Consider the following 19,136-nt stretch of genomic DNA (forward strand, 5'->3'; position numbering starts at 1 on the left):
TCTGAAACGTTGAATCCCATTGACTTTATTTTTAAACATATGCACTATTTCAATGTAAAAATAAGGTCCAAAAGAGTTTTTGTCTCTGTTCTTGCCTGTACACAACATTTCCAATTTGACCTAGATGCTGAATCCATCAGCTGCGACAAGCAGATTTAGTGTTGCGTCAGAAATAAAATGCTTAGGCCTATGTCCAGATCTTTGGCTAAGATTTAACTTCGCTTTCAGAGCCACAGTTTAACATTCTTTCCCTTTTGTGCATCTGCTGTCTTTATATAATTCATTCATCAATAATATCCTAACTATGATAGAATAATGTTGGATTTGGTTTTAATGTTTTTGCCATTACGTAATAATCTGAGGATGGGTCAAATACATGACACCAGTTAACTCTCTTTCAGTGAGTGTTTTAACCTCAATAGAGAAAAAACATCAGATTTTATTACACAGATAAACTGCTATAGGAACTATAAATACTTTCTATAAAAAAAATCTAAACAAGCTTACTTCCTTTAGTTTTAAAATAAATGTAACAAAATAAGAAAATACCAAGAATGCTTGTAATAATTCTTCCACCAAATAACCTCTCTCAATGTGAAAGTATTAAATGCTATTTATTAGATATGTGTTTTGGGTATTGAGAATGTCATTTGTGATGATTCTATGAATCATTAAGGTCAGTACATATTAGTATGGACCTAGACATAGTGAAACTGCTAGAGGCAACAGTCTGTCAGCAGGCTTTTAGTAGTGGGAGCCGGGCTTTGAGAACCTGCTCAAGCTTGTGACCCAAATCCCAAAAGACCTTATGGAGTCACATGTTTTTCTTTTTGTTTTCATCTTCAGGGCCGCTTTCATATTGGTCAGTCCTTGAATAGAACGAGAGAAAGGCCATCTCTTTTTTATTTTTTTGATGAGTCACTCAGCCGGACAAAAACAATGAAGGAGTGTGGAGGGAGGGCAAAAAGCAGACTGTGCTCTGCAACCTAGTTCCTCTTATGTCATGCTTCATGAGACGACTTTAGCACATCGCACTCACATCATAGTAATAGGTCATGTTGCTTTTGATGGCTCTGTTGATATGTTTATGTTTATGGTGCTATATGCAAAATACAATATGGAAATAGGAAATAGTAAAAGTAGAATATGAATACTCAGGAGTCATGTTAGGTCAAGAAGCTGTTAAATCTGCAACAGTTTACAAGATCAAACGGGTTTCGGTGCACTGTGGTGGAATAACAGCTTCTAGAATGATTTATTTTTAGTTGCACAAAATAAAAAGTTTTTGCTTTTTATATCATCCATGTAAATCCTTTTCTATAAATTGCTTAACATATGATACACATTAAGACTAGATCAGCACCAAGAGTCAAGCTGTGGTGGATGTAGTTTGCAGGACTAAGCGTCCAGTTAGTCATGCAGTTTACGTTGGTTACTTGGGTTTTTTTATTACAGCAATAAAATATTTGCAACTTTTTTTTCCTTTTTTATGCTTTTATTTTTATGATGGGATCATCAAAAAGGTTTAAATTGTTATGACTGTTTTAGTCAATCATTCCAAGTTGTTGGCACCAGCATCCACTTTGGTGGATAAGCTCTGTCCATATTTGCAGTATGTCCACATGTCTTAATGTTAAAAGGTCTTTTTACCCAGTGACTGTTTGCACATAATTTTCTAAATGCAGGCAGTCAGTGCTTTATTCTTGCCACCACGGACCCGGAGGAAGGGTTAAGGTTTGGTTAATTAGTACCAAAAACAACATCTAGCCTTGGAAACAACTAAAAAAAAGTGCGGGCAATGTGCATCTTAGCCGCACATAAACACGTGGGAAGAACATCAGCCTTTATTTTGTCTGTACACAATTGTTAACACAAATTCACATGATTGTTTGCATGGTTTCTTAGCACTGCGCGGAGTGGCATTTTCGCATTTAAAAGCTGCCTCCACCAACTCACACGCTGTTCCAAATCCGGTTTTCCATAGAGCGGCAGCTCGCTCTCGCAGAGCAGCCAGACAGACTGCGCTCCTAAACCTCCTGTGGAGCGCACACCTTAACAAAGCACCCTCCCCTGCTCACGGAGACTAAGCTACAAAGACCGGCTGGTCTGCTCAGAGACGAGGTTCGCTGGCGCAGAGCAGCCGACCGGTCTTGTTCATGCTCCAAGTCCCCCCGGGGACACACACCGACTATACATGACGTAATAGCCAGCACACTAATGACCCACAATAATAATAAATTGTTTACGTGCACAACGATCGGATCAACAGTCAGCATAACCCACCAATCTCCATCGGAAAGAAATTTTGAATGAGTCTGATTGGGTCAGAGTATTCCGATTGGTGTGTTTACATGACACATTGTCATTCTGGTCAGTTGTGTATTCTGACTGCTTGTGTCAATGTAAATGCAGCTAGTGTATTGAGCTGAGTTGTCTGCTGTAAAAAATAGGATGCTGATGTACCTGTTGTGTTTGTGAAAAAGAGAGGTGCTCTCTTTCTCTAAACTGGTAATACATGTAATGTTAGACCAGTGGATTTGTGGTGCATTCATTTATTATCCCGTAGCAGTCTGGCTCATTCCGCTATTATCTTAGTATATTTTCGGAGGTATGAACTAACCGGGCTTTAGTGCCAAGCTTTCACATTATATTATATAGGTTTAGATCTTTAAATGTTTGTGTTTATTGTTTACAGTTTTCCAAACAATAGTTAAAATACGGAAAGGTATGCTACGATTCTTGGTTAAAAACCGAACCGTATGTTACAATATTGAACCAAATTGTGGTAGTGAACCATTGCATCCCTACTGCATGCGTTTGCATATGGTTACGTTGTGTCAAAAATGAGTGATGTGCTCAATTTAATGTATTTAGTACTATTTTATTACAGAACACCTGCCTTTGTATAAGCCAACTAAAAGATTTTTCTTCATTATTACTTGCTTAATGGTAAAAAAGGGATTTTTCCACATTTTGTTGTTGTTTTGTAATACACATATCATGAGTCAAAACAAAACAATGAACCAAAAAAATCAAGATTTGAACTAAAATATGTTGAAAGCGAATCGTTGCCTTAATAATAAATACCTATTTAGATAAAAACTTTATTTCTTTATTAAAACTTTTTACAATAGTAATGTTGTAAGACCAAAGTTAGAACTTTTAAGGAATTCTAGATTTTTTGGTTTTAAACTTTACAGCCAGCTTGACTTCAGACTCTTGCGTGTCCTTTAAATAGCTTAATTGCAAGCCTCTGCTCTCAAATGTTATGCACAGCCTATTAGGAGTTATGGCCTCCCGAACAAAAATACTGGAAGGAAATTTTTCAACGCCTCTGTTGACTAATGAGTTTTTTCTTTAATTGTAAACTGCCAGTTGTTATTTAAAGGCATTACATTTGATTTTGTTATCTTCTCTCTTTTGTAATGGTATTCAAAGAAAGTTTTCCATCCAAGAGTGGGCGTTTGCACCCGGCTATTAACAGGAAATTCCAATCGAGGATTGTGGGGGATAGGGGGTGGTTGAGAGTAAAGAAAGGAAGCTGGGCTGTTTATTTACTGGCTGCATGAAACCACTCAGTTTTTGGTTTGTTTATTTCTTTTTTTGTTATTGGGCTCACTTTTTTATTTCCATGTGTTTCTGATTTTATTTATTTTTTGCTTAATTGTGCTTGATGTCTTTTTTTAACCATCTTGTGTTGCTGAATTTTAATTAACCCCAGTTTATTTTTAATATAACTCAAATGCTCTTTAGTTTCAAGATATTTTTCCCAGCGTATAGATTCATAATGTTAAAGTTTAAAATGTATTTAAATTTAAAATGAACCCTGTTAATTAATTTGTTACTGATAGTCACTTATTTTAGATGACCACCATTGCTTTCTTTGGTTTATTTAAAAATGATCTGTTAAGCTTTGCTTCCTAGGACGTTCTAATGTATTACTTATTTTGCAAAATAAAAAAAATGTATTCAATAAATTAATGTTTTTTTCCCTCTTAAGCACCAGGTGTTGAGTGGCAGCTGGTGGACCATAGATGAAATTATCTAGGTATCACAGTTTTCATTCTAACCAAAGAATCAAATCAAAAGCATTCACACCAAACCTCATGTAAGCATGCAAATGCTCACATGTCTCTGTTAGCTTCTTACCCCAAACTATTAGAAAGACACTAAAAAAAAACATTACATCAGAATTCGCCAGCCTGTAAAGTCCAAAAGCCTTACATACGTAAATAAACTTCTATGCTCACTACTTCATCGCTTTTTCCAGCCATCAGTGTTACAGAGCTAAAATTTGAATTTTTTGGATTCTGAGTGAGGTGCTCTCTAAAGTTATGAAGGCCGGTTATAAGTGCGGTTTGACTGTTGCGTGCAGCTCAATTCAGAAAATCAATTTAAAACAGAAGACACCAGTCATAGCGCTCTCCTTGTTGTCACTGCTGCCATATTTCACCTTCCTATTGAATGTGAATTTGTCTCCTTAGCTTGTCAATAGTTTTACAAAATGAAGATTTCTTTTGTGATGCAGCACAATATTTGTAAGTTAAAGACCCTTTTCTTTTTCTTTTTGCTCAGCACTAATCGTCAAACTTCTAAAATTTCAGAAGAACAGTCTTTTTTTCTTATGTTGAACATAAAAATAGATTTTGATTTAATATTAAAATCCAAACTTGGACGGAAGACTGTGATTCATAGATACCTAAAAACATGCACTGATACTGAATCATATCTGGCCAAGTTCTTGGAAGATGAATTGCATTTGCCTAATGCAGTTTACCTACCTTTTTATAGCGTACATGGTTTACTGGGAAAACCAGCTTTAGAATTTTAAAATAACTAATTTGTCTTTTTTTTTAACCCCAAAGCTAACACAGTACATCTTGATTTCACAACATATTATGTTTATGGTTAGTCAACACTTGATAAAACCTTTTTTTTTTCTTAATCCACTCTAAGTTATACAACCTACATTCTTATTTTTTTAAGCACAGACCATTGTAATCCCCCAACATCAATGTCAGGAAAGTAGTTGTAAAATGTTTTCAAGCTAAGCATTCAAGCTCTTTCTTACAAAAAAAAAAGCCTTTACTAAGATGTTGCAACAATTCACATGTATTCATTCTTATTAGGAGAGTTTGTTTATAGTTTTTTTTTTAATCTGTTTGGGTGCTCTCACATTTGGTTAAGTGTAGCATTAGTTTCCTGCCTCCTCTTCCAGCAGGCACCGCCCCACTCCTGAGTAGACGGTGCTCTGCAGTAGCAAGCCTTTTATGCCTCCATCCTTCCATCCTTCCATCGGGCCTGCCCATTAATTTATTATTCATCTGGGATTCTGCTTCCCTCCACCCCTCTGCACCAGGATAGCATTAACATTCTGTTTGGTCCACAACTATGCTTCATCCACTTGTGTGTTGTCAGCTAAAGAAGATTTCTTGGGCTGTGTTTGAAATGGCTATTACATTAACTGCGTATGCTTGTCCAACTCTTGCTCTGTCATTGCGGCGAGAAGTTTTCTTGTCTGGCTTCTTGCCTTTGCATTGAAGTCCTTCAGCTGCTGGGCTCACCCGCTATTTCTGGTTAATGACAGACTACAGTGAAGAAAATGTGAAGAATGACAATAACATATTTTCCATTGGTAATGTTCTCAACAATTCCTAAAGATTTTTTTTTTAATGACAACGCCTCTGTAGTTTCACATTTCTCTGGTTGTTTTGTATCTCACCATGGCCCTTTAAATGTATTTAATTGGAGATTAGGAAAAAAAAACAACTACGTCTACTTTTCAATAAATACAACCCTAAGTGTTTTCTCATTTTTACCCATCATTTGCTTTACTTTTTTTTAGGTCCTATTATATAGGAGATGTCAGACATTTCCTTAGGAAAGATAGCAAAGCACTTAACTGATCAGTAATATTCTTGGCTCACTCCACACTGTTGGGGAACAGGAATACATATAACTTATGTAAAAAAGACTAAAGCCGAATCCGAATTCATCCCCTCTTGGCTTCTCCCTACCCCTACAAGCCCTCCAACTGGAGTTGTGGAAAAATTGTGTCTTCAAATTCGGAGGTTACTACAACTCGTTGACATCATGAATAGTTGCCGGTAGGGCTGAGCGATTAATCGATTCATTTGAATTTGTTGCTTCATACGATTTATTATTGGGAACATTGAGATTTTATGTTTTTCCAGCTCTCTGCTCTCTTGCGCTTCTGTTGTTCGGAGTAAAGTCAGTCCGTCGGTCTCTCGCAAAGTGCAGATGTGAAACAGCAGCAGGCAAAGAGGAGCTAGTTCCGAGAGGCTGAGGAAAGAAAACCAAAATAGTAGCTCACCCCCCGCGAGAAGCACCCCCCACCCCGAAACTTGCTTCTGTGTAGCTTTAGTTTTAAACAGGATCCCGAAAGAGGATAAACTTGTTGGCCTTACAGCAGCAACAGAAAGTTTAATGAAAAGTGTTGATTTAGGGACATCGGTGTCTTTACACACTGATGCTATGATGCTACAATGCTAAATGCTACGATCATATCATGCCATGCTAACGAGCTGTTCTGTGTGTCACATACATGTGATCACGGACCGGTTTAAAGTCAGACTATATTTTCACGGAGCGGACTTTAAGATGTAGCGGATAAATGCAAAAAAATGAATTCATGTAACATTTATAAAAATTTTATTTTATAAATACACTGACCAAAAATATAAACGCAACACTTTTGTTATTGCTCTCATTTTTTATGGTATGAACTCAAAGATGTGAAGCATTTTCCACATACACAAAATAACCAGTTCTCTGAAATATTTTTCACAAATTGCATGGCCAGCATACTCACCGGACATGTCACCCATTTAGCATGTTTGGGATGCTCTGGATCGGCGTATACATCAGCGTGTTCCAGTTCCTGCCAATATCCAGCAACTTCGCACAGCCATTGAAGAAGAATGGACCAACATTCCACAGGCCACAATAGACAACCTGATCAACTCTATGCGAAGGAGATGTGTCGCACTTCATGAGGCAAATGGTGGTCACACCAGATACTGACTGGTTGTCTGGGTCCCCTGACCCCCTCAATAAAACAAAACTGAAGATTTCAGAGTGGCCTTTTCTTGTGGCCAGTCTAAGGCACACCTGTGCAAAAATCATGCTGTCTAATCAGCATCTTGATATGGCACACCTGTGAGGTGGGATGGATTGTCTTGGCAAAGGAGAAGCGCTCACTATCACAGATTTGTGAACAATATTTCAGACAACTGGTTATTTTGTGTATGTGGAAAATGTTTCACATCTTTGAGTTCATACCATAAAAAATGGGAGCAGTAACAAAAGTGTTGTGTGTATATTTTTGGTCTGTGTATAATAAGAGGCATTTAGTATAGAACTTTGAACTTTGACTAAGAAGTGCCTTTGTAACATTACCGACCTGGCGTTTAACTGAAAAAAGCCCCCCCTCGTAAGAGTGTTGCATCTTTACGGTCAATGGCATCTAAAACATTATCATGTTATTAGGCTGATTTCGTTATGATTCCATATAAAAATGAACGAACTGGAGGCAGAATTAAGGAAAAAGTGCTTTTTCTGTCAATCTGTTCCCATGTAGTCAATCTGTCCTTGTTTCCTCAGCAGGTTTTTATTTGACTTTACAGTTGGTTCAGACTACGGTTGACTGACTGAAATCCCTTTTCTCATTGGATTATTTGGGTAGTATCATTCCAACAGAGCCTTGTTCTCACATCTAGTCTATTTCTGTGTTATTTTAATAGCCCACTTTTTATCAGGGTGCTCTGGTTCCCCAGCACCTGACGCAGACCTTGTCTGGCAGGGGGACGTCTGAGCCAGCATGACGTGTTTCATTGTCTGTCAAGGGTTATGAGGTAGGCAGTAGCGTTGAGGGTCTTGACCAAGGACCCTCACTGGATGATGTTAATAGCTCACCATTGTTATGGTGATTTATTATTCCGCCCCTGGGAATCGAACCCTGGTTTCCTATGTGCCAGTCCTGCACATTACCAACTTGAGTATGTGTATATATATATACACACAAAAAAGTGGTGGCTTAAGTTAAAGGATACTATTATGAATGTAGCTACTGTTTAATTGCATGCATGTGTACCCATAGCCACTTTCTTTTAGTGAATGGTTATACAAGAAGCCTTTCCTAACAAACATCCTTCTATTGAAATGGGCTGCTGCGTTTTGTGCTAAAATCATTATTGTCGATATACAGATATCAATGAGCACAAGCTATCAACTTTTTAAAAAAAATTCAAATATAATCATTACAAAACTCTCGCAGACACAACCACACAATGATGCAAGAAACAGATATTTACAAAAAAGAATAGAAAAAACGTATACATATATAAAAATATAGAAATTTTTCAGCATAAATTACATTTTAAGGCAATCAACAATCTGGACCGTTTCAGTAACCATTCTGTAGCAGAGTAGCAAGCTATCAACTTAGGAAGGTAATGTTAAGAGCCATTTTGTTTTCCTTTTATCAAAGAGTTGTGGTGTGTCTGTATACAGTGGGGCAGAAAAGTATTAAGTCAGCCATCAATTGTGCAAGTTCTCCCACTTAAAAAGACGAGAGAAGCCTGTAATTTTTATCATAGTATACCTCAACTATGAGAGGCAAAATGAGAAAAATAAAATCCAGGCCTCTCTCATTTTTTAAGTGGGAGAACTTGCACAATTGGTAGCTGACTAAATACATTTTTGCTCCACTGTATTTATATTGGTCACTGTGCTGGATATTGGATCACCATAAGTTTCAAGCTGTCAAGTGAGGCCGGTCTTTTACAAGTTTACACTTGTTGGGTTCTCGTTATTAATTTTAGTAAAGGATAAACAAACTTGTAATGGATCATATTTTTTGTTCAGCTCTGTGCAGCATAAGGAGAGACCTTTCATACATTTAAGTGAATAATTGAAACCCTTCTTTTTGTCCAGATGGTGATCCAAAGGTCAGAAACTGATTGGAACTTTGTCGCTTGACATTGATATGCAGAAGGACTCTTTTATCAATAGGCTCTCTCTCTTCAGAGCTCTCTGGCTAGCTTATCTGATAGGCCTGCATCTGTCTCATCCTTCAGTTGCCAGGCAACAGGCTTTTATATGTGTGTGCGTATGTGCTTGCACGTTGCTGTGACAATGTCGGACTTTTGCCTTTAAGAGAGGAGAGAGATGTTGGAAATAGAGAGAAAAGCAGATGAGAAAGGAGGACTCAGAGAAGCAAAGAAATGAGAATGAGTCAGATTACCAATGAAGCTCAGAGTGGAGGACAGAACCAAAAAAAAACACTAGATCTCCTATTGCCTTTGCTACAGCTCAGGTTTTTATATATGTATTTATACGTATATATAAAAAGAGAGAGAGAGAGATGTTTATTTACAGGCCTATCACTGTCTTAGCGAGGTCACTAGCAAAGACGGCGTGATTTACAAGACTGGCAGGCAAGCGTGCAGCAAGCCATAAGCTGTTATTGGATGGAACAGTGAGATATAAAGGAAAGCGAAAAGTGGGTGTGCTTGGAATAGAAAATCATTAAAAGTGATTGGATTTTCTCCCTCACCCCACTCCTATAGTATTTGAAAAATGTATGTACACTTTTCAATAATGTAAAAAGTGTCTTTCTGCTGCACTTTTAATGTAGTGTACATTGAGTTTCCTGCATGTAACATTGTTGATTTTTTTTTCTCCATTGAAATTTTTGAAAAAAGCAAAAATACACAAAATTAATATTTTGTTATACATATTTTTTATTTTTACAGTGATGTATATCTTTTCAAAACATATATTTTTGTAAAGAGTTTGTGTAAGTATATCACATAGGTATTTTCCTTTAACGGTTTCTTTTTGGTCCTTTTTGCTCTAAACAATTTTTCTTTCCTTTTATGTATTATCAAACTGATGTTCACTGATGTGTCAGGTCTCTTTTGCTCCACACAGTTTTATAATGAAGTGAATGGTCCAGGTCAGGGACTGCGCAGCCAAGCTAGGCTTTGGTTGCCAGGATACAGCAGCTGAGCCAGGCTGGCTTTATTTGCACACCAAACAGACCAACTAGTGCCGCTGTTGTCATTCTATAGATGCTTTTCCAGCATAGCATGTCAATGGACTGCAGGGTAAATATAGGCAAAAAGTTGTTCTTTATGATTTGATGTGGTAACCAGAAGATTTTGTTAAAAAAAGTTAAAAAAGCAGCACTAGGTTAGACATTATAAGCTTTCTCATTTTATCTCTTATCTCATGTTAGAGCACCATAGTAGCATTACCCATATTGAAATGCACGTTGTGCAGTGCAAAGATGCTTGACCTACATATATTTCTCTACTTATGACATAAATACAGCTTCAGAAAAATATGTTAACAGCTCAGAAATTGAAGTTTCCATACTGACAGACAGGCCTCTGTACATTCTGATTGATTGTGCAATATCTAGCCATGTAACACTGGAACAGGCTTTCAGAAAAACATGCCCATCCCTGTGTGCCACTGCTATGTTGTTCAGCTGTCAGTGTGGACATTTTGAGGTGTGTTTTATGTTTATAGTGACCTTTTATTGAATCAGAACTGATGTGAAGATGAAACAAACTCCTACTTTTCCTTAATGTTGATACGCATTTACACATGCACTAGGGCTGTACAATGAGGAAAACTTGTGATATGCAATATTAGTAATCAATATTGCGATGAAGACATAACTTGCAATGTTTGAACACATGGCAAAACATTCAAAAACATAATTTCCATTTCACTGCAGTTTAATTTAAATAAAAGTCAACGTACCCTAAATTATACCCCAAATGAAACTAGTCTACATGGAAGGTGAGCATCTAACATAAAAGGGCTTCATCTGGTTGGTCAAATGCATAAATGGATTCATCTGATTCGCTAAATACTTCAAGCTGCCATAAGATTGTTTTAGCACATTTAAAGGAACCATTTATTATTAATATTTTCGCCTGTCTTTTGCGATATGCCTATTGCACAGCTTGATATCGCGATGACAATAAATTTGTGATTTATTGTGCAGGCCTAACATGCACCATTGTTTTTCTGTAAGTAAACCCACTACATAGTATATTTTATTGATTTAATTTTTCTGGAACTGCAAGAGAAGAAAAATATCAATCTAACATCTAAGGTTTTGTTTCAACTAGTCTTGAGGCCACCAGACTCTGAAGCTACACTAGTGATGTATTCATGTCTCTCCATGTGAAAAAATAAAAATCACTTAAATGTAATCAGATTAAGGTATATATATGCCCTTTTTCTTACTTACTTCTTTATCTTGCTTTTTCTTCCATTTCATTTTGAATGGAAAAAATGTTCATTTTGCACTGTATAATGTGGCTGCATCTAAGTCATTCAAATGTAACCACTTAAAATATATTTATATTTTGGCTTTTCAACTTGGAATGATTTAAAACTGTGAAGAACCTGGATTTTTGAATGTCACTATGTTATTATGAATCCACACAGCAGCATAGCGATCTGTTTACCTCTGCACACATAAATGTCAAAACAGCAATAATTTGAAAATCCTACAAAAGTCTGTATGATTGGCAGCATTGCAATAGTAGCTGTGTTTAGAGAGTATTGCATATTTTTGAATGTTTTTTGTTTTGTTGATAATAATCCAAAGATTTTACACATTTGTGTTAACATAAACAAGTGTGAAAAAAATCACTGGAAGTATAAAAAACCACACTGAATGTCAGCAGTGCATTTTACGTCTCCTGACAGGGATTGAGTTGCAGAGGGAATGTTATCTGTGGCTTTTTTCTGCATGCATCCCTGTCACTACCAGCATGCAAACAAGGTTTCCTGTTTTTCACAAATCAGCAAACTGCTACATTACTCTAACCGTCCATCCTAGTAATCCAAAAATAGTACAGGGATTATTTTTCTGAAAGCTAAACTGACCTAGTTTCAGGAATGTGTCTTTGTTCCTGCAAGTTATTTACTGCAGAGAAGCTGACCTTCCTATCACATTGTTTTTGTGAGGAGTGGGAGTTAAATCTTGAATGCCTCCTGCCACCAAAGTGGGATTAAGAATTTATCAGGCAACAAAGGAAAAGGCACAGTTGTTTGCTTTTGACTTTCTTACCAGAAAATTGTAACACAGCCACAACAGTGGCCCACTATACTTGTGTGCTGATCTGGTTGGCTTGCCGACTGTCTTGGAGTGACTGGCTTGCCTGGAAGGATATAAATAGCAGTCTTTGAATGGGATAAGTGCAGAGTGGAGGGCATGAGGATGGGGGGGGGGGGGGGGATGTGGCGCCAGGCAAGATGGGAGTGCCAATGTTTTAGTGAAGAGAGGGGAAAAAAATGCCTCATCTGTTCCCTCATTCAATAACATGGATGGCCTTACATTGATTCACTCACAAGAAAATGGACTTAACGGATACATTTGATGGATCAAATTTATCATTTGTAATCATGTAGGGTAAAGTGCTGTTTTTTGTTGTGCCTCTAAAAGTTGAACAGAAAACAATCCAAAACACTGTTTTGGATTTTGCTTAGACATGCTAATCATGTCCCTGGAAACACTTGCTGTCACTGCTGAGTTTGCCATGTTTCAGTCATACTAGTTATGCAACATTTTACATTCACTTCCCTGAGCTCATCTTTGCCTGCACAAATATGCTTCTGTGTCCAGACATTTTTATTTCAATTTCTTTATATTTCAGACAAGCTCACGTTACCTAATGATTGAGTCACACATAAGAAAATTTTTCACCATCCGTAGCACAATCTTTCCTCTATAAAATGTTTCCCTGTAATGGCTAAAATGCTCGATCTGCTACTAATGGTTGAATTGTTTGGTAGGGTGAAAAGAGGCTTTTTATGTGATTGATATAACGCTAAGGAGCTCATCTCCCCAACCCTTTTTTTCTTCTCTAGACTGTTGATGACGATGCAATGGCAGCGTGAATGAAGTTTGGCGTGGGGAGAACTGAACGATGCCCAAAGGTGGGGGTTCCAAAACCCCCCAACTGGACCACTTCCCACTCAACACCGACATGGTGGAAAAACAGGGTGGGAAAAAGGTAAGACAGAGAAATGCGCCATCTCTGAAAGCTTCCTTAACCTCTTAAGACTAAAGGCCCGTACACACCGGGACGAATATTCGCCAGGCGTTATTCGCCAGCGTTTTTCGCCACGTTTTTTGTGTTCACACCCAGGCGATTTTCGCTGACGATGAGTGGAGTGAACATGCAATTTCATTCCCTGACATTAGATGGTGCTTAATGTAAAACAGAAATACTCCTGTACACAAGGTGGCGCTGCGCAACTTTACGCTTCTTAAAGTCGCTTTTCACTCAGAAGAAGAGAGCAAGTATTCACGCGCTTCTCCGAATAATACAAAGAAAACATGAATATTTCAAGCACCAGTAACTCCAACTGGTGCTTGGTTCGGGGATATTTTAGAATGTCCGTCATTATTGCTTCGCGGCTGTGTAGACGCAACTTGGCGTCTATCTTCTTCGCTGGTATGTGTGCTCAGCAAGGCAGTTTTGTGTTTGAGCGCCCCCAAGTTGTGTTTTACTGTAACTTCAGAAGCTCCAGACACGTGAGCAAAAGCGCCGTTCTCATTGGTCGAGTAGATTTCGACGCGACGCGTCGAAAAAAAAAACGAACCCGAGGCGTTTTTTTTTTTTTTTTGACGCTTTAACGCCTGGCGTTTTTTCGCGTCGGTATGCACACTCTCGTTGGTGCCCTTTGTTTAGTCACGAGGCGTTAAACGTCGGCGAAAATCGCCGGCGAAATTCGTCCCGGTGTGAACAGGCCTTTACCAATTGAATTGAATTCAATGTTACTTACATAGCCCAATAGTTACAGCAATAGTCGTGTCAATGGACTTCATGGCGGTGATTGTGTCATAAACATGAATCATGAAGAACATTAAGTCATAGAATTCAATAGCTGATTGCTAAACTAAACTAAACTGGGCATCCCTGCCCTTAGACTTTCCTTTGCAGAAAGGAAAAATTCCAAAACAGATTCCGGGAAAAAAGAGGAAACCTCAGGGGTGTCCACATGAAGCAGTCCCGCCCAAAACTCAGAAGGAAATTTGTTATGAACTACTGTGCTCTGCAGAAACTATGTTCTAGAAAACGACCCAGTTTTTTTTTTTTTTTTTGGCTGAAAAAACAACAGAATCATAATCAAAAGACTTCTGGGAACGCTTTTAAAATGTAAAAAAAGATCTACTGATTGAAGTGGGACTTTAATAAATGTGATGCTTCTTTCAATCAAAACTAAATATATTTCAAACTGAGGTAAATAAAAGCATATTACCAACGTTTTCTGAACATTTTGGAATAGTTTAAAAAATGTCATCACAGAGAGAACAGTGATGTAAAATAGTAGGTGTGAATGAGATTTCTCTGTTTTTAAAAAGGACATTAGGGAGGGGCTCAGAGCAAAACACATGATTTGGCGCAGCTTGATGATGTCACGTAGCAGCAGCATGCACAAGCAGAGGGGTAGTGCGCTTGCAGGCGTGGGTTTACAGCAGTCTGCAAAGGATTGCATCAGACTGTGGCATAGAGGAAGCGAGGAAATGAGACTCGAGGGGTGAGAAATACAGATAGACGAGCAGTCATTGCTAGGATACAATCATCTGAAGAAAGAATGTATGTAGCATGAAAGGCTGATAAAGAAACATGCGTTATCAAACTTTATTTTCAATAAAAATTGTAATAACTTCTGAGAAATAATGTGCTGATTCATCTATACTAATTTCATTTCTTTCAAAGTAGTGTAGTACATGACTTACCTTTGTTCAATTCTGGTTTTGCTTAGATTTTTCTGGCATGGTGCTTTTCAAACATGAGCTTTGTGTAGTTAGGTGCAGACAGCGCACATGATGAGAGGCTGGGAGAGTTATCGACTCACAGTAGCTGACACTGTTTGTCTCTACTGTACCATGACATCATAGTCTTATGACTGGGGCAGGGCGGGGGGGAGGGGTTCACAGAGGTAGTAACACATAATAGAAAGTTCACCCTGAGAATAGAAATGAACAGTAGAAGAACAGTCGTGTGACAAATGAGTAAAATAAAGTGCGTGCATGTGTAGTACATTTGGTCAGTTAATGTTTCTCTGTTGCTATCATTGTATTTTGCTTTGGGGAAAAAAAAAAGCAACTGTAATTTGAGTGCTACAACATTAAATGTTTTGTCAACTTAAACTTTGGTTGAAAGTGACGTGCAAAGGCCGAATTAAATAATTGAATTTCTTTTTTGTATTAGGGCCAATAGAAAAACGTAATTTAAGCAGCTAGTACTGCTATTTGTAAAAATGTTGCTTCATCAATGGGAGTGAAACGATTTGTTTTGATTGTACGATTGTTGATGTGAATGCGACTGTGAACGATCTGTTTCACTGATTTGAAGTCAATCCAGAACATCTTTAGCCAAAAATCCAACCAGTGTGATCAATATATCCCAAATTTATTGTTATTGCGACATTTAGCTGTGCAATATGCATATCGCAAAAGACGGAGAAAATTGCAATAAATGGTTACTTTAAATGTGCTAAAACAATCTTATGGCAGTATTCAAGTGTTTAACCAATCAGATGGAGCACTTTTATGTTGGATGTTCCCCTCCTATGTAGACTAGGGTTGACTCTTAATTAAATTAAAGTGTTTCAGTAAAATGGAAATTGTGTTTTTGGTTGTTTTGCTATTTGTTCATATATCACAAGTTATATTGTCATCGCAATATTGATCACTAATATCGCATATCGCAGCCCTAGACTCTGAGATAAATGGTGAACAGAGCAGAGGAAGTTTTCCAGATTCTTTGTATTTCTTGCAAGATAGTCAAGTGTAAATTTAATATTTATACAAGTAAACAAGAATTAACTGTAAATCCATTTAAATGGTCTCATAAAGTTCAGTTCACTGTTGTTTTTTAATGTGACAAAAATATAAAACGGAGCATTATTAGAACATTCTACCACACAGTATAGTCACGCTATTTCAAAATTCAGTGTGTTTCCACACATTGGACTGGAATGGTGGCTTGATCAGTTTTTGCTGCATCACGTGTATTGTCCACTGTGATGCACTTGGTCATTTTTGCATGAAAAAATAAATAAAATAAAATAAACCTACCATGCCTCAATGCAGATGGTATGTTCCAATATCGTTCTAGTTGATTTTTTTTTTTTCATTTTGAAACAATTTTATAACAGTTTAGTTCGATTCATAAACACTTAGCCTCAAACAGATCGATCAGGTTGGATCATAAAAATGGATATCGATTCATTGATTAAGTTGATCAATTGTTACACCCCTATTTAACAGCTACTAAAATCTGTATAGAAAAGACACTGGTCATTTCTGTGATGTTAATGTCTATTTTGTGTGTCTTGGACAGGATAAAGTGTTGTCTAATAAGACTCCCAAACTGGATCGCAGTGATGGGGTCAAAGAGATGAAAGAGAAAGCCCCCAAAAGGAAGCTGCCATTCACTACTGGAGCAAATGGAGACCAGAAAGATTCCGACTCAGGTAGGAACACTTTAAAATGTATCTTAACCATCTGATCTAAACACAAAGTTCACTTTGAAGTGGAAATAAATCACAGAGGAACCGGGGATTGGATGACAGGAAGTAGCTGTGTTTTGCAAAGGGGGGTTGAGCGTTGTAAGAAAAAGTGCTGCAAAATATGTCCTCAAAAAGTTTTTAACTTGTTTCGGAGTACAAAAATGATAATTAGGTAATCTGGAAACTTCACTGTGTACAGACCTGACGTTTCTAATAACTTTCTCAAAGTTATTAGAAAGTTTGTTCTTGTTTGACTGAAAGTTTAGAACTTGTCTGAATTTTTGTTAGGGGTGCTTGTTGATGACATTTCCTGTCAGAGGTTTTCTGAAAATATTCATTATTTGTATTTCAAGACTCCTACTTTGCATCATATTCATCTACCACTCCTTCAAAAAGGCTTTAACACCAGTAGGGATGAAAATGTTGAAAACATTTTCTTGCATTTTTATTTTATTTTTTTTATAATGTTAGACATTAAATTTTTGAACATGTTGGTGTTTGATTAAGTACATCGTGCCTTAACGGTATTATTAAATGTCAGCGTCGTTTCCACGTGTTATCTTGGACTGCTGTTGGCTAATTGAGACTGGCTCTCTACAACTTCAAACTACTAAATCTACTTTAAAACATGTAAAAGCCTCTATATGTACATGCAGAAATGGCAGAAATTCTGCTAAACTCAGAACATATGCTTAAAATTAAAGAACTTTGTTAGTCATGTGTTTACATGGTTGCCTAGTAGTACTTGTCTAATGGTCACGTAAAGGAATGACAGAAGTGACTCAGAAGACTTAAAAGTATGAGCAGCTACATCATCATTTTTACTTATTTCAGGCTTTTTGGGATTTGAAAATGCTTTATAAAGTGCATGACAGTCAAGGTTTTTTTTTGTTCTTTTTTTAAAGCTTGAGTTTTTCTCCCTTTCTCTTTCTCTCTTTTAAACTGAAGACATTTTTTAAGAGAAGAAGCCATACAGGTCAATTAGCATGCTGAAAACTTTTGCATTGACCATGCCAAATTTTTGCGACCATCACATTTTTTTAAGTGACTGTTAACAGGATAATCCTTTATCCGATTTTGCTTAGTTACATGCACACTCGAAGTTGGATAACTCGGAATAATCTGATGTTTTAGTCTTATCTGATTCCTTCTTGAAAAGCTTATATACTTAGTAATTCAACTGTCAAACTTCCTGTTTTTGTGGTTATGTAAAGTATATGTTTTGGAATCTAAAAAGCGTTCAAGTTGATGGATTTTTTATTTGTAGTTCCTATTCGACATACAGAACACTGAAGAATCTTTTTGCACTTTTGTCTAGCAACTTTTGGTTTGACTCGTTTTATCATAAATTTATATGAACTTTTGTGCTCAAAGACCAAAGTACAAATGACTTTGGCTGCTCTGATTGTTCTCATTTTATATCCAAACACGGAGCACTCGGGTTTGCTTCCATTAGTGGGCCACTCCATAGTTCCCCACACCAAAAAAATGGCACGGTTCTACTAAAGGTAAAACTTCAAATCAACGCGCGACAAAACATTGTGATCCGTTGGTTCCATATATAGCTTTGTGTTATTGGCATAGGTGAGCTGTGAAATTCTCTTGCATTTAAGAAAATGAGTTAACAGCCACCTACTGTACCGGCTAGTGTAACTTTGCCTGGGCGCGAAAAGTAAAGGAGGATTTTGAACGCTGCCAGAAGTGGCAAACAATCAGCTTCCTATCATGTTTATGATGCAGTTTGGTACAGATGGTGTGCTGTGAGTGGACCATAAGGCCTCCTCTGTTATTTGTTGGTTGTTCAAGGCAGATTGCTCCTTTTTTAAGTGTAATTGGGGGGGGGGACACACACACACACAACACATCTCCATCCCACCTCCCTATGTGCATTTCACGGTGACCCATTCATTATTCACTACAACGTTGCTGAACTAAGGGGACATATCCGTAAAACTCCTCTCAGCCTGAACATGTAATGTAATATGTAAAGTCTGATGCCCAAAAGCATAAAAGGCTAATAACAGCCAGTATGTGTGTTTGCTTAAGTTTGTAGCACACTGATACTTCATATTATTGAACCACAGTTGTAGCTTGTTTTCTGGTGCGTCATTATCAAAACCTTCATGCCTGCGAGCAACGATCTGCAGTCTGGATTACTTTAAGGGGGAGTAAATATGAATAAAATATTAGGTTTGCACACTTAATTGTGGAGACCTGAGTGTCAGCTCCTTTCTAAAAAGAAAATGCAGATCAAATCTGAAGCCAGATCAGGGGACTTCATTCATGCCTGTGTTCTGTAGCCTAGTTAAACTGTGAGATTATTTTGTGGCAAGTCTTTTTGGAGTACTTGATCACGCACCACAGCTGCACATGCAGCCCAACATGCAAATGCACAAGCAAATATTGTTTACAATTTAAAATCTTAGTTGTATTTAAGGGTAAATTAGCAAACAACCTTGAAATCAATGTAAATATTGCATGGGCAAACTGGGTTATTTTAATTTTTGTAAAATATTCTCTTGCAATTGTAAACTCAAAGCATGAAAATAAATGAGAAATTC

At 37.3% G+C, this 19,136-nt stretch overlaps 1 protein-coding gene across 3 annotated transcripts in view; it reads left to right on the forward strand.

Annotated features, from left to right (window-relative positions):
* ankrd11 (ankyrin repeat domain 11) overlaps positions 1-19,136 on the forward strand; it is a 105,711-nt gene that overhangs the window by 63,768 nt on the left and 22,807 nt on the right. For all 3 annotated transcript variants that reach the window (XM_011490010.3, XM_023953418.1, XM_011490002.3), the window contains 2 exons: positions 12,919-13,064; positions 16,407-16,539. In XM_011490010.3, the coding sequence (XP_011488312.1) occupies positions 12,978-13,064; positions 16,407-16,539 (220 nt within the window). In that variant the 5' untranslated portion in view covers positions 12,919-12,977. The remainder of the gene's footprint in view (positions 1-12,918; positions 13,065-16,406; positions 16,540-19,136) is intronic.

Source organism: Oryzias latipes, chromosome 3, assembly GCF_002234675.1.
Source record: "Oryzias latipes chromosome 3, ASM223467v1".
NCBI lineage: Eukaryota > Metazoa > Chordata > Actinopteri > Beloniformes > Adrianichthyidae > Oryzias > Oryzias latipes.